The 24,309-nt window shown below is 29.4% G+C and overlaps 1 protein-coding gene across 6 annotated transcripts in view; it reads right to left on the reverse strand.

The window, feature by feature from the left end:
- Positions 1–24,309, reverse strand: part of LOC124539664 (mushroom body large-type Kenyon cell-specific protein 1) — a 200,231-nt gene that overhangs the window by 27,498 nt on the left and 148,424 nt on the right. For all 6 annotated transcript variants that reach the window (XM_047116976.1, XM_047116975.1, XM_047116974.1 and 3 more), the window contains one exon: positions 12,261–12,643. In XM_047116976.1, coding sequence (XP_046972932.1) covers positions 12,261–12,643 — 383 coding nt within the window. The remainder of the gene's footprint in view (positions 1–12,260; positions 12,644–24,309) is intronic.

A 24,309-nucleotide genomic window follows, 5' to 3' on the forward strand; every position in this document is an offset into this window, starting at 1 on the left:
TTATTATTTATTTATCAGAGTGCAGGTCGTTGGAGCGGTTTGTGCGTTGTAGTCGGTCATTTGGCGTGCATTAACCAGACAGTGAACTGTTTATCGGCGCGAGTATTAAATAGAGTTAATGTCAAGAAAAATGTCAAAATTAAATGTTTCATGAATATAAATTGCCATTGACATTAAATATAGCATACATATATAACAGTACAACGATAATAGCTGTACAAATTGACGTATTTATGTACTAATATAAATAGTTATTTACATTTTGACATCGCTTCAGGATATTACATAAATATTTAAATATATTATCCGTGTTAAAAAGTTATATAGTTTTATATATATTTAAATATTAACATCCTTATTCAAGTACTTTTGAATAATTTTAGATAATAATTAAAGTTCATTATGTAGATTCCACAGAGAACTCTGCCAATAAACAAAGTAGTTAGTTTCTTTCATCAATTAAATTAAATATGTTGATATATTACTAATTGCTATGTGTACTATGTTAATAGCCTTTGTTTTAATTTACCATATAAGGGATTTAATGATACTTTGATCATTAAAACGATACAATAAATATGTGCAAAGCTATTGGAAACGATTTTCGGTAATGATTAAAAATATATAAAAATTTTCTTAACGAAAGAGTTTCATTAAAATATATATTTTGATAATAATATAAATTATCTATACTTGTAACATTATAAATAATGTAAACAATATTGAAACATATATGTCTGGCGTCTGTTGTTTGCTAGCTTAAAACACATCATTTTATGGTCCCTTGGTCTTTTATTCCACTGCTACACCACATAGCTGTTTCACGAGAGAGTCAGTGTAATTTTATATAAACATGGAAACTATAAGAAATATCAATTAATTATTCCTTACAACGTCTATATCAGCTATAGAAACCAAGTTACGTCTCTTGGGCCTTTAATGATTTCTTATATTGTCTTGTTATATACAAATATATAATATACGTTTATTACAATCAGTTTATAAGAAATATATGAGATTTTTTTAAATATATATTGGTCTTAATAGGTAGATGTTTAGAGAAATTTCCACTTATATAATAGCTTGAAATTATGCTTCTATAAGTCGTAAGGTCCTCAGATGGTATACATTAAATATATAATCTGTATCTCTCCATGGAATTAAACCTTTTATACCACATTTGGTGGTTACTTCGTGAAAGAACAACAGACAGACACACAAGAAATCACTTTCACATTTACAACATTAGTATCGATAATTTGAGCCTTTAATATAACTTAAAAAAAAAAAAACAATACATATTTTAGTATCTGTACTTAGTAAAGCCTTTAGCCTCCTTCTTATTTAAAGATAAAATCTGGCCAAGTGTTGCTCTCTTGTTTTAATATGTTTCACATAAACTAATCCGGATTTGAATGCATTAAGTTAACTGCCCACTAGTTTAATGTCACGAAAATGAATTCGCTGTGAGCACACATCGACAATTTTCCTCAAGGAAGTATTCAAGTTCGGTGGCTAGGCTAGCCTACCTAATAGCCAGGTCTCACGTGGCTAAACAGTCTAGTTAACATTCAAGGTGAACGTGATTAGCGAATAGTCAAGGTGAACCGAACTGGTCCGTTTGGACGCCATATTTGTTATGTGATGTTTATCATATATCATATATATATATACTATATATATATATATATACTACGCGATTTACATTGAATATATTTTGTTTATATTTTGTGTAATAATTTCGATTTTTTATTTATTGTTTTTGGATTATTCTTAATGCAATTAAAAACAATTGGTATTTAATACAGATCATATAATAGAATATAACTTGTTTTTGAATTGTGTTTTGTTACTCCCAACTAACATCAAATGTATCAAAATTTTTAATCCGCGTGTGAAGCGTTTTAAGTAAAATGTCTTAGTGTCGATTAATTACAGCGAATTCAAGACAACAAAACATTCACATTGATAATATTATAATATATTATATACTTACAAAACATTAATTTATTTTAGAAATTATATTAAAAATATATATAAATTTGTTTTTGAAAAAAGGAAGAATAAGTTGCGTTATATTTATAATCATTATTTTTCTTTCATTTCTGGAAGACGAGAGTCGGGAAATTGTATAGGTATATATTTTCTATTTAAAAGATAGTGCGTTTACTTTACAATATTTTTTGGAGTCAATTTATTTTAAAATAAGAATGTTATTAAGGATATGAAGCTCGATTCGGAAACAGTTAGTGAATTATATTAAAAAAAAAAAAACAAATGAATAGATGACTGTTTAACGGTAGCGACTGTCTTAAAAAATAAATACAAATTCGATTAAGATATTTATATAAATTTTGTTCTGAATTATTTTTATCACTATAAGTTCCTTTTTCAAATTAAAAATATAACATGATAGGATAAAAATAACAAACGAAATTATAGCACAAGGTGTAATTTTTTTCATCCTAAATAGATTTTTGTAAATAACTTTACATCGGTTGGAATTACACAAGTACCAAATAATTACAGTAAAAATGTCCTCGTGCAATGTAGAGGCTGTAACGTTAAGCCTTTTGTTCATTTTTTTTTTGTATTGTACAATAAAGGATTTTGAAATAAGTTTGCTAGCAAAAAAAAATGTGTTTGTTTAGTTCTATTAATATTTTCACTATTTTTTTAATCTGTAAATTTGTATACTATTTTTTTACCTACTGTGTCTACTGTTTTTTTTATGATTAACAATTTATTTATTTTTATTTTGTTTTTAATATTTTTATTTATTTATTACGAATTAGGTACCTACATAGTTACATTTTATTTATATTATCACTGAAATAACTTATTTTTAATAAATTTAATTTTTTTTTTTGCAGACCATTTATAAATTCTTTTGATAATATAATAAATACGAATATTACTATTTCCAATTTTTTTATTGAGCTATTGTTTTATAATTATTTTCTGATATTTCAACCATTAATTCATTTAGAAAAAAAAAAAATTACTTTTTTTTTATTGTTTTATAATTATTTTCTGATATTTCAACCATTAATTCATTTATTTATTTGTATTTATATAGTCAGAAGTAATAAGTAATTTGACACCTTCCAATAGACATTTAAAACTTTTTGTAACTTTATTATTTTTTATTATCCATGGACTTTAAGTTTAACTAAATGTCTAAATTAAATATACATAATAAAACATGTATTATTTATTTTATATTTAGATATATAAATTATATTACTTCTTTTGTTAATTGGACTCTTGTCTTTATATAAAAAAATAATCGATAAATATTAAAAGTAAATAAACACGATATGTTCTTTATAATGGAAAATTAAAAAAAAAATGATCGTATGTAAAATTAAATGAATTCGTACTTGTAATGAAATAAGATGTGAAACACACATTTCTAGTCCATTAAGCAGCAAAGGACACTCGAAATAAGAGGCTTTCGAGTTGAACTTCCTTTTTAATTCATCTGACTCACTATTTATCAAAGTGTATTAATAGTTTATTAAAAAAATGTTGTGTTATCTGTGGCAGATAAATGTGAACATAAGTCGTGTCATAAATTTAAAAAAAGAATAAATCCAATGATCGAATTCCGAGCACAATAAATTCAACTAACCATGAAATCGCCTCATGTTCTGTTCCCTTCCATTTCACACTTAAAAAAAAAAACAAAGAACACTCAAACCGTAAAAGCCGGTTCTCATTTACAACATTTCCGCCACTTTTTAAACGCGATTAAAAAATAAAAAATTCCCGCCAACCGAAACCAATGCGCGCTATTTTCGAAAATGGAATCGAAATGTCAAAAGCGCTCGCTCATTTTTCTTTTTTTTTACGAGCGGCAATGATTAGTAAAGGCGTTCGTACACTGAGGCTATTTGGCCGCACGTGTTTCGCTAAGGGGTGGGTCTAGCACGTGAATTTTCCGAGGTTTCCACCCTCTGCGGACCGCCCCTATAGGCTTTTCTGTCCGGCCTATGCTGTTTAACCGATCGGCTTCGGCGGGGAATGGAGTCGCTTCGAATTTTTTTCCTTCTTTTTTTTCAAATCACAAAACTAAATGAAATAGTTAAGTGGATAAGTAATGCGTTTTAAAATAAGTTATGCTGTTCCATAAGACGAATTAATGCGAAGTATTTAATAACGACTTAAAAATTAATTCTACGATGGTTTATTTCTCTAGAAAAAGTGAAATATTCAAACAATAACTACACTTAATTGCAACAATTCCGCAGTATCCATGGCAATAAATTCTGGGGCCAATTAGCTTTATGCACTCTACGGAATTTTCAAGAGTTTTTTAGACACTTAAATTCCATAGATGGCAATGTATATCAATTTTTAGTTGAAAGAAATAACATATAATTACGGTTGGGCGCAGTCAATCATTAAGGTAACATTGCATTTTGTGTAATAATATGAAAAATTTAAAACACTACAACGTACAAATAGCATGAATTCATTTTACGCTTGGAGAAGTTTCAACTCGTAATTATACCCCTACCTCGGCGTACGTAAGTTTATATCGGACGCCGGTACTTCTGATTCAGATTGAGTTGTTGTATAATGTGTAACTGTGAATAGTGCTTAGAGAGCAGAGTGAATAAGACAGCTTTTATTTTGGATCTATCTGTACTAAAGATAATTTAAAAAGATATCTCATGTGCCTGAAATTGGCTTAGACCGTTAGTAAAAAATGATTCGCACAATTTTATTGTTTATAATTACTAAATAGCATCATAACTCATTTCCCTCTAGTGCTTCTTGTAACTCATTCTCTCAAATTAACTATTATACAAAACAACACTTGACTTTAAAAAGCACAATTATACAATCGCCACTCCGCGCCACTCTCTGTTCAAACACTGCCTACTTTTCATGCTCTACGCCTACACGCTCACTATTTCAGTAACAAAACCTTCCGACGAGCGAAAATGAACTCTAAAACTATAACAACAAAGTCTATATTCGAACGTTACATGAAAACGCACGCACCCCATCTCTTTCTCGCGTATTAATCAAAATACTAGTTTTCTACTTTGACGTGGAATCGTAGCAAATGGATAAGGCATTGTTTCGTAAATTGAAACTATGGTTAGCCGTACCGCCAGCCAACTAAGACCCTTCCTAGTCCCCGGGGTGAGGAGCGAGCGGTACGTTTAGACGGTTCGTATGGTGTCCCGGGGGTCAAGACGGGTGGTCGCTCTAAAGCTTGGTTTAGACAAGGTACATAATTGCTATTGTAAGCTAAAGGGTTTACAATATACTGCAATTATGGGCAGACAATGATTAGAAACGTTGATACGGATGCAACGGTCTTATTAATTAGTGGAGAACGGTTATATTTTATCATGAATGCCCTTTGTTGCAGCACCCAATTGTGACGAGACTTAGCCGCTAGCCCGATAATGGGTTAAGCGCATTACAAGAAGCCATTAGGTCGATTAAAAAATCCCGAAAGCATTCAAAATTATTCATTCGATTACCGCTGTTTGTATTTAAGACGAACGGTGAAAATATTACCGAAAATATTTCATATTAAATTATTTAATAATTCGAATGTTTTATGGCTATTTTAGTAACGACTTATTAATAATAAAAAAGTTACATTCTATGAAGTACAGAAACATTGTGGTTATAATTAAGTTAATAAAATTACACGTATTGAAACAAAACATGCAATAAATAAAGGCTGTAAAAATAAAACGAACATAAAAACTTATTGATTTTGAATAACAATTTTTATATTAATAGCCTTTTTATTGTAATGATAAAATTAATACAAAAAATACGTTATGTTTGCGTATTTCATAAAAAAAAACGATTTCTGTAACGCGCATATTTAAATGATTTTTGTGCGAAAAAAAAAACGTTTGCGTGATCAAAATTCTTACACAATAAATATTAGCATGTAGGGCTCATTTCGATGAGTCAAGATATAACTGTATTTATTGCTTGCATTTTATTTACATGTTTAATAATTTTTAATATTATAATAAATTATAGGCTTCGTATTGAAACATTTTTAAAAAATTAAACATATTTTTATTTAATTTATGAATTAAATAAAATGGCGTCCTTATTCCCTTCCCAGAGACTAACCTTTCGATGTACAAGATTTAATTTGAATTTGTTTAAACCATCATAAAAATAAAAAGATAAAAGTTCGTTACTAACCTAACTCGTGTCTGAAAATGCCTTTATATCTAAACTACTTTCAATTAAATATCGAATAAATACTAAATCTACGTTAATAATTATATTCTGAGAATTGTATTTGTAATACCAAATCCTTATAAAATCTGAGAATTCACATGACACATCATTAGATTAATTATTCAAAAGCAATTTACAATATATTTAATTATACATATTAATGAGTAAACTTATGGAATTTCAAATTTCATTTTACATAACTTGAATCTCAATTCACCAAATCGCTTAAGTAAAAACTTCAGTGTTGCTATTAAATAAAAATTCCCGCTTTGTAAACAATCCTATCTAGCGGTACACTGTATTACAACCGCCATTTTTAAAGAAAATAATTCATATGTGAATGCGCCGTGAGAAACATTGACAATGGGAACCGGTGATTCGGTTTTTCATTCACATTTTTAAACTAATTCATAAATTTCAGCGTCATTTATGTATCGTCGATTAAATAACAAATGCACGAAAAAGGTTTTCCTTCAGAAGTCTCGTAAGTGTTGCCAGATTAAATAATAGAAAAAAGTCAAAACGTTTTTTTATTTACGCACATAATTGTCAAGATACACTCAGGATGTACCATCAAATGATCAGTCGTTTTGCCGCCTTTAATGTCGTGTTCCGGTTTGAAGGGTGAGTGAGCCAGTGTAATTACAGGCACAAGGGACATAACCTAAGTACCGGTGAGCGTTTTAGCTGTATAAGTTAAACCTCTTTTAATTGTAATCTACGTGCGTAGTGATCTTTTAGCTTACGTTTTTCTTTACTTTCTTACAATTCTTAACAAATAAGAACTACATAATAAACAGTACATATATACGTATAATTTACATAATTTTCTTTGAGAATATTATTATTAAAATTGTAGTAAACATTTGTAATGTAAAGTATTTTAATCTTTGTTAATAGATAAAATTAAAAACTCTAAATAACAAATAATCATTATTAACAAGTCTGACCCTTAATTTATCTTCTTAAAATAAATATCGGAAATGCTTGATTCTAATATACTTTAACAAAAACATCTAAGATTCAATTAATATGATTTTAATTTATTAGTTACTATAGAATTATTGTCTTAATTTAATAAAATATCAACGGTTAGTTGCTAAACCGCTGAGAATAGGTTCTCAACCGTGGGTCACATTATTTTATAATTGTTTCACTTGTTGATTGTAAGAAACCATTTGACAATTTGACATCAAACTTTTTGGTTTTTATAAAAAGTTTTTAAGACACATTTTCCAAATGCCTCAATTCTAATCCGTTAATTTAATATTTTATTTATTAGAAGAGTATTTATCTAAATTTAAAAATATCTATTAATACATACAAAATAGAAACTACTATCACAGGACTGTTGTATAAAGTTTAATTTAAGAATAAAATTATGAATAATTAAGTTATATATCATTTGTATCATTTGTTTTGAATATTATAGAGACAGTTTTACAAGAGTATCACCGTTTCTTATGATACATTATCTATACTAATCTAGGCATACAGATCTAGCTGAACTCCCAATTTTGGGGTCAGCGCAGCATGTCTTCTTTCATACTTCTCTATCTGACGTCATCTCACAAGTAACATTCTTATCAGCCACATCTTCACACAATCCATCCATCGTTTCTTAGGTCCTCCCCTTTTGTTATATCCATCTAGCTATACTGATATTATAAATAACTTCTATATAATGCCTGTTGCTGTATCACAGATAGTGAACTGAATTTAAAGAAATTTGAATGAGGTAAGTTTGAAAAATGAAAAAGGAAAGGCATCCAACACCAATCCTTAAAACGACAGCAAAGCGAAAGACAACTGGTTTAATATAAAACTGTAGAAGACCTAGAAGTCTAAGAGTCATCTTAATAATCTCTTTCAAGCAAAATCTCTAAATTCAATACCAAAGTAAAGAAAAAATCTCAAAGAGTTCTAACTAACGAAAAGACTTCTAAATAACTAACTCCATCACGAAATAATGATAAGAAATATCATCTTATTGATAGTCTTATTGATATCGATAACGCTTCGATAAATTGACATATGTCAGAATTATAAATGTCAGAATTATAAATAGTGTAATATGGCTAAGATAATTATATAGCTTTCATGGGATTCCTATAAAATAACTAGATCTTCGGCTGAACTATATTTAACTATATGTGTTATGTTAAATATTGTTTTTAATATATTTCTATTAATATTATTAATCAGTAATCAGTCTGAAACCTTTTTATATAAACAGCTACTTTGGATGAAATTTTGTTATGTTGATAGTTCGAGTTTCAGTGAACGACATAAGGCTAAGTAATTTTTATTTATTAAAAATTGTAAATTTGCTAAATATGAAAGTATACATTATATTATAATAAATGAATAATTTAAATTCCGGACCAGTTACGTTTAATGAACAAACTTAAACAAAACTTAAATAAACAACATATAAATATATATTATCAAAGATATAATAAATTACAAGCGGAAGCAATTTATTAACAAAATAAAAAATGTTATATAATAAATATAATTTATACAGTATAACAGGATGTAGCTTTCTACCAATAAAAATATTTGGAACTTTTTCATTTTATTATATATACTAGGTTGTCGCAAAGACTAATAGCCTCCTTATGTTAAGTAGATAACACCGCCCACATACATTTTTACCTTTACTTCAAGATATATTAAGCATTGCTTGCAGCTTGGAAACTATGTTATATGCTACTACATTGGCTCACTCATACAAACCGGAACACAAAACCACTAAGTATAGCCGTTTGGTGCCAGAACAACTAATAACTGGGGATACTTAGACAGGCTTAGTCAAAGTAAATGATAATACATAGTATATCCTAACTTCTACTAATCCTATCCTGCTAATATTATAGACACGGTGAGGATGGATCTATGTATGTTTGTTACTCTTTCACGAAAAGACTACTGAACGGATTTGGATGGAATTTAACAGTAATATAGGTTATACAACAGAATAACACATAGGCTAAAATTTTTAACGATTTTATGTAATTCAGTCATAATATAACGAGACATATCAAGTACGCGTGCGATGCCGGGGCGGATCGTGAGTATAAAATAAATTGAAACATAGTTTGATCTTTGATAGTAGCATATAGTATATAAGTCACAGTGATTTCAAAGAGCAAGGATATTTTTGACTCATCATTTAAGATGACGTGATCCGCACCTGCGCACTGGGAAATATTTAATGTTGATCTAATAGACAATTATTGACAAATATGACTAAATAATTGTATATCTAGAATACTTGATTTGTTTTACAACACTGTACATAGTTGGGATTTAATGTTATTAGATTCCGATGTTTTTTATTGAAGTAATTCGTTCTTTAATAATGATTATATATTTTGTATGTTTCAGAATATATAATAATAATTTATAAGTATAAAGATCATGATTGAGTAATGCACCTACATAAGTAGTTACATAGACTGAAAAAGTCACCAATTTAGCTTTTTTTGAAAAAATAATTATTAAATATTAGTATATGTATAAAGGCAATATACTTAGTTATTTGAAATGATATATAAATTAAATAAAGCCTTGTGAGGAACATAAAAATGTTTAACTTTATTTAATTAAAATATTTCATCGAAAATTTGGGAAATGGTCAAACTTTTTTATGGTTTTGTGTTTGATAATGAAAGGCAAGCTACATAGCTTTTGACATTATATTATAATATAATGTATAATAATAATTATACAGGGTTATTGGTAATTCGACGTATATCTGTTAGGAGGTGACAAGGGTGACTATTTGCAATAATTTAAAAATATATATATATCAATTAAAATCTATTTTTTTCTTCTGTTTTATCAAAACGATTAAGCATTGAATATTTGTCAATATTTAAACATTAATTATTGGTACAAATTTAAAAATGCGAGACGGAAAAAAAAATTATTTAAATTTTTTTTTTTCCTCAAAAATGCCTTTGTATGATTCTTACAATTCACCGGAATTGTAAGAATACGCAATATTTACTATAAATATAACATATAATTTGTCTCATAAGCATCAAAACAGCATATCACATAAGACTTCTTTACATTATTTCATGATCCAGATACAACATGAACTTTTATAGAAGAATGCAAATCAAAATATTTGTAATCAAATGGACTATTGGGTCGCTGACATCGATCAGTGTTGTATTATAAAGATAATATCTGGCAGACAGTCTATACTCCTTTTTTAAAACAAAATTATACGACAACATATGAGATCGAATATTTAATCGTTAAATCCTTATTAAATACTAGTTGTTAATCAGTCTTCACTCATGTTTTAGAAGCTCATTTTCAGATGTAAGCGTAGTGTATGTTTTGAAAAGCTTACTTTAAACAAAATTTTATCCAATTTGTTTCTGCGGTTTTCAGTAAATTTTACAGTTATAAAAGTCTTACATTGCTATACTCTTATGTAGAATAAGAGACTTTGTTCATATATTTTGTTAATAATATTTGAACATGTAGTGGTAGTTCAAGTATTGATCGCGGAATTAAAAATATTAATTCATATTTAACATTTTTGAGTTCAACCTTGCGTATTATATTAAACGAAATAAACACTCTCAAATGACTGGTGAATGTTACCACCACTTTTTAATAAAGGTAATAATGTCAAAATCAATCAGTCTTAATGATTTTAACCATCTAACTGTTTTTATAATAGATCTATAGACGCCTCAAGACAAAGTTCGTTTATCATTTAATTTATATTAAAAAATAAATTTATTTCTCTACAAATGTTGTATGTTTTGTCTTTCACTTTCATTTGTGAAAACTTTCATGTCCAAAAGAGATAGATTATTATTTAAGCTGTTCTTTCTATGCAACGTTTTTAAGTAAGAGTTATATTGTCATATTTATTATAAATAAATACTACATATAAATTTAATCAACAATTATATTATACAAAGGTCTTAAGTAAGTATCTGTTACTGTGTGTAGTTAATGTTTTTAATTAGACAAGTATGATCAACTACTGATATACCTACTTGTCGCATAAGTTAAGCTTCATTTGTTTTTATTTGATTTTGAATAATATTTAAAAACAATTATATTTTATTTTTTAATTTTTTAATTATTATTTATTCTGTAAATTTAATTCGTAACAAAGTTGTACCCAAATATAAATTTTAAAAACAAACTAAGTTTAAAAAAACATCGCTATCAGTAGATGTGTGCAAAACCATAAGCTATACACATACTTATATAATTATACAATACTTATTCATATTTATTTAAAAATAATTTAAAACATAATTTTATAATATTTAATTTTTTATTTAATTATGATATATAGTTTTATACAAAAAAAATGAAATTGTTGTTTTATGAGTTACATATATAAACATATATATACAATATACGAGTGGTGTTCGAAACATCTGGCACGTAATCACTTGAAATCCGGTTCTCGAAGACAAAGCCAGCAGCTGACTCGGATAAATGTATTAATTGTAGAAAAAAAGTCTGGTTTATTTGTATATGTCAATGTTTTGCTACAATTAGTTGGTCTTTAGCGCTACGTATTTTTTGTAATTAAAGAATATATCTTTAAAAACCTATAAAGAAAGGCAAAAATTGTATCAGAAATATTTTTAAAATACCCAGCCGTTCAAATAAACGACTATTTCTAGGATGCAATTAGTAATGAATTTTAGAGACTTTTTTTAATTTTAAACGACATTCTATGTTCAAAAATTCGTTTTCGAAATTTGAAATGTATATTTTTTTAATTGTTATTGCGAATAATCAAGGTATTGGAACCAATAAATAAAGCCTAATTTGTTTGTCACCGGCATCATCCTAATGCCTTTAAGCTCAACAAGTAATACGTCATACACACTTCCCAGATAGTCAAATGCTAGTCGGAAAACTGTAACTTCAATAAAAGCAGGTCGAATCATCAATCTGTCAAGCCCTCAACGGCGACCTAAATAAACTGATAATATCTATGGCATATTGCTAAATATAAGGGCGTTACTTACCGTCGCGCCGCCCGCTGCCCTCCCCTCCGCCTCACCCCTCTCCCCGTCCACGCAGAAGTAGCACCTCTCCGCCGGCTTCCAGTCTGCTGGTTCCTCTTGGACCTCCACTTTTGGTTGCGTGGCCGGCCTCTTTATCAAGCTCTCCAGTATCGTCTCCGGCCGCCGGGGTTTCTCCTCTCCCTCCTGTTTGTCCAGCTTCTCCGGCCTCTCCGGGGCGTTGATCTGCTCGATCGTCTTGATCTTCAGCGCGGGAGGGGGGTCGGAGGCAGCGATGGAGTCTTCGTCGCTCGACTGTTCGCCCTCTATGCGCTTTGGTATTAATCCGTCTTGATATAGTTTCCATTTTCTGCGACCCATCAACTCCTCTGCCACCCGTTCTAGACCTGGAACGAGGAATTGGACATTTTTATTACTTACAACTTTTAACACCATCATTTTGTTTTGAATTTGGAACAAATTATTTTAAAAACGAAAAGATACAGATAATTAATATAGGTACTTATATCGAATAAATTTGGTTACCTATCATTTATTTTATTAATTAATTAAATTGTGATTTCAAGGAGCTTCATGTTGAAATATTTAAAAATAGAATTATTATTCCGATCATGAAAAACCGTCTCCTAAATTTAAATAACAAAGCGATAAATTGAAATATTTATTATTAACTCGAGTGACAGCGAAAACTGTCTCCGACGAAAATGTCGTCGAACTCAATCATAATAAATTATTGTTTTCGTCCGTCATATAATATAATTATCGAATATTAATTGTCGATATTTAATGTTCACGATAAATGTGAATACATCGAATGTTTGTTTTCGCGTGTGAGCGTTCAGTTCGAACGTGTTCTATATTCGAATGAAAATTTTAAATTATAAATTTTATTATATTTTGTTTTTTTTTATTTACAATTAATTTTCTAATAACACAAAGGAAACACCTGAAGTGTCATTTAAAAATTATTGAATAATAATTTTTTTATATATTTAAAGCTTAAATAAAAGAGCGTTGAAATTATATAAATAGTGCTGTATTAAATATAATAATATATGTGTGTTATTAAACAGAATAAGTAAAGTACACGTGTGTGCACGAGATAGTGTTGCGACGGCCAAGGCTGGAATTACCGCTAAAATTTACTTTTCGATATCGATTGTCAAGCGAATGATGAATGGCATCAGAGTTCATCGTTGGCGTTTCGTTTGTTCGATACTATTTATATTACAGACTGTTTGTTCGATTCGATTATAACAAAATTAATGTTAGTATTTATATAAATATGAATCTATATTGGGCCCTTAAACAAAATTAACAATATAAATACAATTATTGTGTCTGTTTGTTTGTTAGCGAACTCTTAACTAGTTAACCTATCATAACATTTTGCATACTCATTAGGGGTACGATATAGGGTCCAATACACCTGCCCCCCCCTCACACACAGCCGTAGTAGGACTAGTTGTAGAATAATGTATTAACACGAGCATAGTTGCAAGAAACCGTTACTAACAAAAACTAACGCTATATTATATATATCAATTAAACAAAATAATTTATATATATAAATATAAATTAAACAAGACTTTCTTTTATAATTAGATTATAAATGTTGAAACGTGTTAATTAATAATTCAATATAATAAAAAAAGTAATCTATTAAAATCAACGTCTAATTAACATACTAAAATGTATATTATATGTGACAAAAAAATATATAAAAAAACACGTTATATGTTTTGCAACAGTAGCAGCGGGTTAGCGAGCGTGACGAGTGATTAAGACGAACAGAAATACATACAAACATTCAATGATTCAAGTAAAAAACAACCATAGAATATATTATCTCCATATTCGAATTGTAAAGCTGGTAGTCCATCGTCACATCGCTCAGCAACGCGCTATGTAAAGCGATGATTACATAGTATAAAACAAAGTCGATTATAACTTACGCAACGGATTTTGATGCGGTTTTTTTTTATAGATAGAGTGATGCAAGATGAAGGTTTTTGTATATAATACATGGCCAATATAGTAAAGAAATAAGAATAATATCTGTAGTATGTTTTGTATCAGCAATGCCGTGCGAAGTCGGGGCTAGTCGTTTGATATAAACTCGTATGGACCATAAACTTACTATCTAAATATGATTTCTACGTGTTTTCGTTTTGTTATTTGATAATTTTGTGTATATTTAATTACAAAATTGTAGATAGAGCATGGAAATGTAAAGCAATTTTTCCGACATGTCTATTATATTTAGCAGGAAAATACATAACTACGATCTTTCTAACGATTTACTCTGTAAGATCTATAATCCTGTAAAATAACGAAGGTGCTTGAAAATTCCACTCGAATATAGTAGGTTTATTTTTATGCTTTAAAGCGCTGTAAAGCCACTGAATTATCAGCCTAAGTCAATACCATTTAGAAAACCAATGACCGCTGATGTTCGTATCGGCATTAAATCATCGGTATTAACATAAAATATCGCGCAAAAAGAGGCAAACGTAAAATAATCAACTACCTATTCAAATGAATACATTTAAAACTGTAAATTTGAACGCACTTTTTATCTCTATTTGAAAAAAAAAAAGATCCTTTGACTAGCAGACGTCAAAAGAAATTTGGATCATTTTTTTTTTTTAAAAAGCAATTTTGTAGTTGTTTCAGCGTTAAAATATATTTTGAGCCGAACCCACAAAAAAGTATTGCAAATATTATTTTATTGATTTTTTATTTTGACTTATGTTTAATGAAATTAAATTATTATTTAACTAACATGACTTTGTATTTTTAAATGTTAAAAAAGAGTAACTACTGAGTTTCTTGCCGGTTAGTCTCGGTAGAATCTACTTTCCGAACCGGTGGTAGCTTCACTTAATTGTAAAATGACGATTCAAAAGTGCTTGTAGAAGCCTACTTGAATAAAGTTTATTTTGATTTTGATTCGGAAAGTAGATTCTACCGAGAAGAACCGGCAAGAAACTCAGTAGTTACATCAATTCAAAAGTTATTACTTAAGCTAAATATATTAATAAACAATTTAATTAGTAATGCTAACCTATAAGATAAACTTAAGAGTTACCAATATGAGAATAAAAACTATATGTTACTATGCAAATTTGTTAATTATCAAAGATGATCGTCGCAGCATCTTTTAAAAAAAAAAATTCTGTCTCGAAATCGAACTAGCTACAACAAGTATGTCTCAACGGAAACCGAGTAGGCAATTCACAGCCAGATAGCAATACTAAGTATTGTTGTGTTCCGGTTTGAAGAATGTACCAGGAAGTATAACAGGATCAAGAAACATTTTAGATTCCCTGGCTCATTGGTGATGTAAGGGATGGTTAATATTTCTTGACAATGTCTTTGAAGTATGATGACCACTAACCATCCAGTGGTCTATTTGACAATCCATCGTGGATAAAAAATGTGTTAATAATTCATCTCTTACCGAAAATACCGTGAGGTAATCTACATGAAAATTTGTTTCGTGTACAACTTTCAAGAGAAGTGGATGCCTTCCCAACATTGGGACTCTAAGCATTACAGATCTATACTAAAAAATACTATAATTACCATAGAAATATGACACTTATTAGTCTCACCAAAAATCACCTCAGACATGAGAAGAACCTTTAAAAAGACTTGTATACATTACTAGCTGTGCCCGCGACCCTTTACGCCTTTGAATATAACAAAAAAATATTATAGTAGCCTAAATTATTCCCTATTATATCAGTTATCTGCCAGTGAAAGTCCCGTCAAAATCGATCCAGCCGTTTCAAAGATTATCCGGAACAAACAGACAGATAGATCGACAAAAATTAAAAAATATATTTTGGTATATGTACCGTGTATAAATACATATGCATTGAATTAAAAGGGCTAAATTTTAATATTATAAACACACACTCCAATTTTATTATATGTATAGATATACCATATCAACTTACCAAAGAAATATAACGGAACGAATATCGAAAAAAAAAAAAAAAAATGACGCAGAATTAATTACTTAATAAAATAAATATAATTGATATATATTAAATTATAAATGATTATCGTATTTTAAACGATCATTTGACCTTTATTATTTTATTATAAGATGAACCGAGCTTGGTATTTAATGATAATATATAATATAACGACTAACACATCAGCGTGATCTTAGATTTCTTATCGTAATAGTGATTGATTACGATTGTGTAATCGTTTTAAACAAACTATATTTATGGCTGGTTATATATGTAAGTTTTTATTCATCGAAAAATAAATAATCTAGTTTGAAAATTTGAATTTAGAATGCGAAAATTCGAATTGATGCACAAATCTTACATGCAATCAAATTTAATCGTAATATTTATTGTAGATATTTATTTTATTATTCAGATAACATTGGCTTTATCCTCTAAACTATTTTTGCAATGTATAAAATATTGATTTGAAATTGGAACATAAAATTTCCAAATTTGAATTTTTTTTTGTTGAATAAACACGCGAATCAAGGCAAAGCTGTCGTACATATAGTCAAATATTTATTTAATATTATAGGTTTTGTTTCATTATTTTTATATACTGTTTGTATTACTTAAACCTAATACTAGTCTTACATCATTATTGTGTGTTTTTCATCATTTCATCTCGATTTCAATATAAGAAAATAAACAAAGATTTAATTTTTATTTTTAGCAGCGTGATGCTCAATTCGATACATTTAAACTTCTCCCATACTATAAGAGCCTGTAAGTATCCTTATGATGGGTTAAGGTCTCCTCTCTCTTTGAGGATAACGTCATATTCCACCACACTGCTCCAACACGGGTTTCCTCACCATGCTTTCCTTCACCGCCGTGGTGCTTGCCTGGGTTTGAACCCGCAATCATCAGTTAAGTTGAGTCATCTTCGGTCACTCATACGATCGTAATCAATGACTATAATACGCCATTTAAGCTTGACATTCGTACATATCGTGAGTAACGTAAATCGTACATAATTGTTTTATAATTACTTTAAAATTATCAATTCGTACCGTTGCCGTAATTAAAGTAACGTATCATTCGTTGGGTGGCGTTTTTATTACCAACTCTGTGCTAAATTAAACGATAAATCATTTTATAGCATGCTATGTGACCTAAAGGACCCTTGTCTCTTCGAGGCCTTGGGCTTCTAGGCATAAAACTAAAACTTTATCTATGGTTTTATTATTTATGACTAGTAGTAACGCGTCTTCGCTCCTTTAAGGTGCTGGCTGTAATGTGTTAGGCAAAAAAGGTATCATTTTTTGGAGTTCAATTTTGCTTCATACCAATTTCATCAAGTCGAGCGATGATTGCGGGTTTAAACCCAGGCAAGCACCGCTGATTCATGTGCTTAATTTGTCTTTATAATTCATCTCGTGCTCAGCGGTGAAGGAAAACATCGCGAGGAAACCTGTATGTGACAAATTTCATAGAAATTCTGCCACATGTGCATTCCACCAACCCGCATTAAATATGTAAGGCCACAAAATATGTCTTATTCATTTCATATGGTGCTTAAGATAAAAAATAATTTCATTGATAAGAAATAACTTAATTCTTCTATTTTTCTGGCTTATATACCTATCCGTAAAATAACGTGTCCTGACTAACGATTCATAATTGCCGAGAGTAAATCAATGTAGTTAGAGCTATGATATTTGGTGAGTAGGATCGTTTTATTGATTCGACACCCTCTAAGGAGGTAATATTGGAAATTATATCCCTAAGGGAGTGAAATAAAAGTTGAAATTTTTAAAACATGAAATGAATTATACAAAGATGTCTTAAATTAACGAAGCGTTTTAAGTTAATTTGTCAAGTTCCCAGAGAAAAATCGCCGGTTACTACTATTATATATACTTATGGAGGAATCGTGTCGGCGTCGTGTCGTGATCGTGTGTACTAAAACGGTCTAGAGAATCAACGGGGCGTTACAATGCGACACTGACGAATTAGTCTCACAATTAATTATTTTAAAGATATCAATCTTTATCGTTATATGTTAAATGTTATTTTTTTATTAAAGCATACATTTCATATATTATTATATAATGTAACGTATTTTTATTATTAAATTTTTTAATGGCGGTTATGCTGTAATTATACATATATATGTTTATGTGTTATTTGCGTTTATTACGTGTTGAAATATAATTATTCGCGAGGGATTTTTGCTATGTTTAATATAACGATCATTTCGTAGTTAAAAAAGGTATTAAGTGCTTATTAACATTTTAATCATAAATTAATAATTTTTGTAATCGAGTCATCTTCAACAAAATTTTAATAAATGTTGAAAATATGTTAGCATTTTCATTGTGTAGAATCAAATGTTTTGTATATGTTCCTAAAGATCTTATGATGATGAAGTCGTTCTATATGATCCCAGTCACAGACAGACGGACAAGAGAAAATCATCATCCTCCTGCCCTCCCAATTTTTATTTGGAGTTTGCGAAGCATGTCTTCTCCTTCCATGCTTCTCTGTCGGAAGTCACAAGAGAAAATAACAATCTGTAATAAATCTAAAGTGCTTGTAAGAGCCTATTTGAATGAAGCGTATTTGGACTCCCAATTGGTAATATCAAAGCAACTTCTGACGCAGAAGTTGCTTCCCGTGCTATCCGAGGCATGCGAGTTCGAACTGTCAACTTCCATCTGCATTATTACTAAGAATAACTTTAAATAATTATGACAGGAAAGAACAATTTCTTTTAATTTCTGAGGCATTCATAACTGATCACTTAACTAATACTATTTATTTATAAAATCCTCGCTAAGTAAATAATGATATATTATATACACTTATCGTTATGACAGCGTGTCCCCCACGGTTTTAAATACACGTAATTAAAAAAAAAAACTCTTAAAAACCTTATCAAACAAAAACGAATCCTATTACTTCGTAAATAAGATAAAAAATCAAATAACGACAACATACATGACTAGAAAGCATATTCCCTATAATTTCCATTTTCATAGAATTTTGTGCCAAGACAGTAATCATCTAGCTTGGCCAACTGAAGCGGCACCTCCAACAATTAAGAGTCAACGGCCTGCCAATGGCCTGCCAAGCTTGGCGTAATAAAAAAATAATTATCCATACATGAATGTATAGCCTAGAATATTATTAAGCTGATTTTGATATCACATTGATTTCATTTGAAGAGGCTGCATTTTATGGTCATTGATTTAATATATACGACCAGTGGTCGGAATTTCATGATTATTATTGAACATTACAATATAACATATATTTAATCTACATGTCTTGTATTTTTTCCTATCTTAATTAAATGCACTCAAGTTAAGAAACGATTTTGGGAATGATACGATCGCCTCCTGGCTATTTCATCTCATATTAAACTGTTTATTTATATAATACATAAGACAAACAAAAAAAAAAACCCGCTGAGTTTCTTTCGCCGGTTCTTCTCAGGTCAGGGTATTTTCTTTCCGACCCGGTGGTAGTGTTTCAATTGACCATCAATAAGAAAGTGTAATGCTTCTATATTGAATAAAGATATTTGAGTTTGAGTTTGTTAATTGTTTATTTCATGGTTTTTGTCTAAAGTCATTAACAATTTCATCTCAAGACGCATTTACGTTTTACTGAGGAGAGCTGGACACCCGACTTTCACTTTACTTTACTTTTGTTAATTGTTGCAAAAAAAGACAATTGTTGGGCAGATAAAATGGTATATAAGTCTGTTCTAATCGAAGGAGGAATAAAGTTAAACCAGCCTTAGATTAAGGTATTCCATACGATTTGCTAATAACTCAAATATTAAGAGTTTATGATTAATATGTCTTTATTGACAATACAACAAAACACTTAACTACTTATAACCACTTTATTTTTACTTCCAAAATTTCGATAACAGCTCCATCAAGGTTCAAAACACCATTTTTTCTCAAATCCATAGTGAATATCGTAGATTAATCAAGCTCTCGACCAATGGTGTCTCGTGAATATGCTCTCAAATGATTATTTAGATTTTCTCCCCCATAGCTATACATATAGCTTGAAACTTTTGACTTTCATTTATATGTGTTTTGATATTATATTTGGTATAACTTCAGACAGGAAACCTAACAACATTAGCTAAACTTGACTTTATCAATGTTATTTGAATTATTTTTCAGTCATAGAACATACAGACAGACAGATGCTGTTGGAGGACTTTGTTTTATAATATATATTATAGATGCACTTTGTAGTTTCTTTCGTTTTGATTTAAGTGTGAATTTCATGTTATGTGTCATTGCATAGTATAAAACAAAGTCACTTACCGCTGTCTGTCCACATACATATATGCTAAGATCTTAAAAACTACGCAACGGATTTTGATGCAGTTTTTTTTAATAGATAAAGTGATTCGAGATAAAGGTGTTTGTATGTAATACATGGAAAATATAATAAGTAAAGAGACACTGATAAATTTAGAAGTTACTACTGTGATGTCATAGCATTCGCTATTTGAATATAAAGTAAATAATTTAACGGGCATATGGCTAAACTAAAGTTCACAGCCATTTGTCAATTCCAACACAAGTTTACAACTAATTAAATTGTAACAAAAAGCGACTACTCGAAGTACAATGTAACAGTTTATGATACAGAACGATCAAGTTCTACCGCGCTTTAAGTGGTAAATTTTAATGTACCACCAATTATTATTTAACGACCACAATGTGGTGGCTATATTTGATTTAGAGCGGTTATTTATTATACGGGGTACGCTTTTATGTTAGTAGTTTTCTTTTTTAAGTGTTAATACCTCCTTGACTAAAACCTCCTCGAGGACATTGTTTTGGATTATAATACGAGGCTGCTCCTCAAATCTAATGGATTTATTTTCAGTTGGTTATAACAAAAAAAAAACCTGTTACATAATTTAAGAGTTATTATAACATAACAATCAGTACTACCGATAAGGCTGTATACACACATGAAATATTGATAGAAAAGGAAGTACATTTTCAGACAAAATCGAGTTGAAAATCGTTCCAAAGTGCAATAACTGAGATGAATCGATAAATAAAGTTACTGATATATTATGTTATCAAGTCTTTCGAAAATGGACAACCGAATTAACTCATAAAAGGTCGATGTAGTTAAAATACATGTGTATTTACACTCCGGAATAATGTTAAAATAATTCCCTAGACATTTTTAAACATTGACCGCTAATGACAAAAATTCGATGCATAAGCTATTATTTTTAATTACAAAAAAAATAGTTAAAGCAATCAACCTATACCTATATCAAGCCCTCTTAGGGCTTTTTAAATTAATTTTGGAAAGAGAATAAAAAATATTCGGAACGTTGCTTCTACCGAGAAGAACACGCAAGAAATTCAGCAGCTACTCTTTTAAATACAATTCAATATATATATGTACTTAATAAACATATATTTATGTATATACATATACACCAAGCTCTTCTACAAGGTCATGTCTTGTTTGAGATTTAATTTAAGCACATTCAAGCAAATAAATAAGTTTTCCTAAGTCAATGTTAACGAAATAACAGCTGTATAACAAACAAAGCTTGCGCGTGCGCTGACTGCTGATTGGCTAAAACTGCGAAATAGACTCGTCTATTCCAAGGTCACGCTGACTCAGTGCGTTTGTGTGTGTATTCATGTGTGGAGTATGTCTTGAACTGCAGCGAGGTTTACATTATTATTATTACTTGTGTGATTGTTTAAATGTGTTATTGCTATAGGAAATTACTATTAGGTCCTATCATATATTGATCATTTGTTTTGGAGGATTGAGATTTATGTGTATAGTTACACTGGCTCACTTAAGCCGTAACACAACAATGCTAAGTATTGTTGTTTTGCAGTATAGTGATTCGACTTGCAAAAGCCTCACGAACCGTTTTTAATAATTAATAAATTTTAATTATTTTCTCTGTTGAACATATTTCATTATTTACATTCTAATAATATAATAATTAAACTAATTCATAAAACAACAAGGATTGCAATTGATTATTATTTTAAATTACATTTTGTAAATTCATCGTCCTTTGAAAATGACGTCCTCGTTTCGATTCACGACCGGAAAAAAAAACTCTCAAACTTCAACGGTACTATACTAAAAATAATTCAAAATGTTTTTTTGTTAATTAAATTCGCTATAATGATTGACAATGATGCTTTGAATCATTAATTAGGCTCGATGCATTGACTAAATTTCTCTCAACGATTCTAATAAATAATAAATATAAAATTTCTATCGCTGTTTTGAAAAATGAAAACTCATGTTTTGTTTGAAGATATATGAGCTTATATTATGATATTAGCGACCGCCCCGACTTCGCCCGGGTGCAATACTAATACTAAATACACTACAGATTTTGTTTATTTACGAAATCACATTCCAAACTTCTAAATTATAAGTGTTTATTCACTATATTGTCCATGTATTATATACAAAAACATTCCTCTCGAATTACTCTATCTATTAAAAAAACCGCATCAAAATCCGTTGCGTAGTTTTAAAGATTTAAGCATACATACATATAGGGACAAAGAAAGCGACTTTATTTTATACTATATAATAGTCATTACTAATTATTATGTACAAATAATGGATCTGTGTGTTATATTCCTTTTATTAATTAAATTTGGATTGAATAATTTACTGGGTGGAAAAGTTTTAGGCAAGCTCGTTTGGGTAAGCACCACTCATCAGATATTCTACCGCCAAATAGCAGTTAATAATTGTGCTCCGGTTTGAAGGGTGAGTGAACCAATGTTGTTACAGGCATAAGGGTCATAACATCTTAGTTTTAAAGGTTGGTGGCGCATTGGTAATTAAGAATATAAATTAAACCTTTGACATTACCGTTGTAAATTTCTCACAGCGTTAATGTGTAAGGGCGATGATGACCATTTAACTTATTGACCATTTGCCCATAGCTGTTTTTTTTATTTTCTATTGCATAATATAATAATATTTATATTTATATAATATAATAAATATGTAATTTGCTATTGAAGATATTTATCATATTTTGATTTTTTTTTTTTTTATTTGATAGAAATTTTGTTTTCGGTACGAGTCACTGAAACATTATTTTAACTACTCTTAAATTTGTGATTATTTGCTAATGATGTTTTATTATTGTACAGATTGAATAACAAATATTTATATTAAAGAAAATAACTCTTTATTTTTTAACAAATGGAGCGAATTAGGTACAAATTATTGTACTCAATATTATGAAGAATATCTTTATTAGAAAAGTAATGAATACTGATGATGATAATGAATTAAAGTAAGTTAACCGAAAATGAACAATATCGTCAATGCTTCATCCAGGTCCTTTCCAATAGAATCCCGAAAACGTCAGACATTTTGAATCTGTAATTTACAAACTTTACTAGCAAAGCCATTGTTATTTACCTAAATTATTTTAAATATTAAAAAAATATTACCATCAATCTTTATTTTAAATCAACAAATATTTATAATTATTAATCTTATAATTTAAATATAATCAATATTATATTATTAAGAGAACAAGGAACATTTCTTCTTCCGTATATTGGAATGTCGCAAAAAAAAATTTAAATTTAGAACACTGAAAAGGTGAATAAACAGAATGATGAATGAATAATAGAACAATCTAGAATGTTCTAAAATTATTAAATCATGCAATACTAAAAGGTGATATGTGCTGACTTACAATCGAACGGCTTCGATTTTTAAATATGTTGCAATCCCCACCCGCTCTCCGCTCGCCACTCGTTCCGCGACTTAGTGATTCAACGCGGAAACGCACTATGCCCTTGTTTGGTGCATCTCGAATATGCGCATAGAATTGCCCACATATTCGCTCATAATTATCATTATTAAATAATACCCTTCTCTGAATTGTTTTTCTAAACTTATAGTCAGACATCATTCCTCGCGTGCCTGGGAAATTGTCCGGGGAGTTGCGTGAGACGAAATTACGTAACTCACTGTTTGTTTATTACTATGACCGTAAATCCAATGTCATT

The sequence above is a fragment of the Vanessa cardui genome, chromosome 23, assembly GCF_905220365.1.
Source record: "Vanessa cardui chromosome 23, ilVanCard2.1, whole genome shotgun sequence".
Lineage (NCBI taxonomy): Eukaryota > Metazoa > Arthropoda > Insecta > Lepidoptera > Nymphalidae > Vanessa > Vanessa cardui.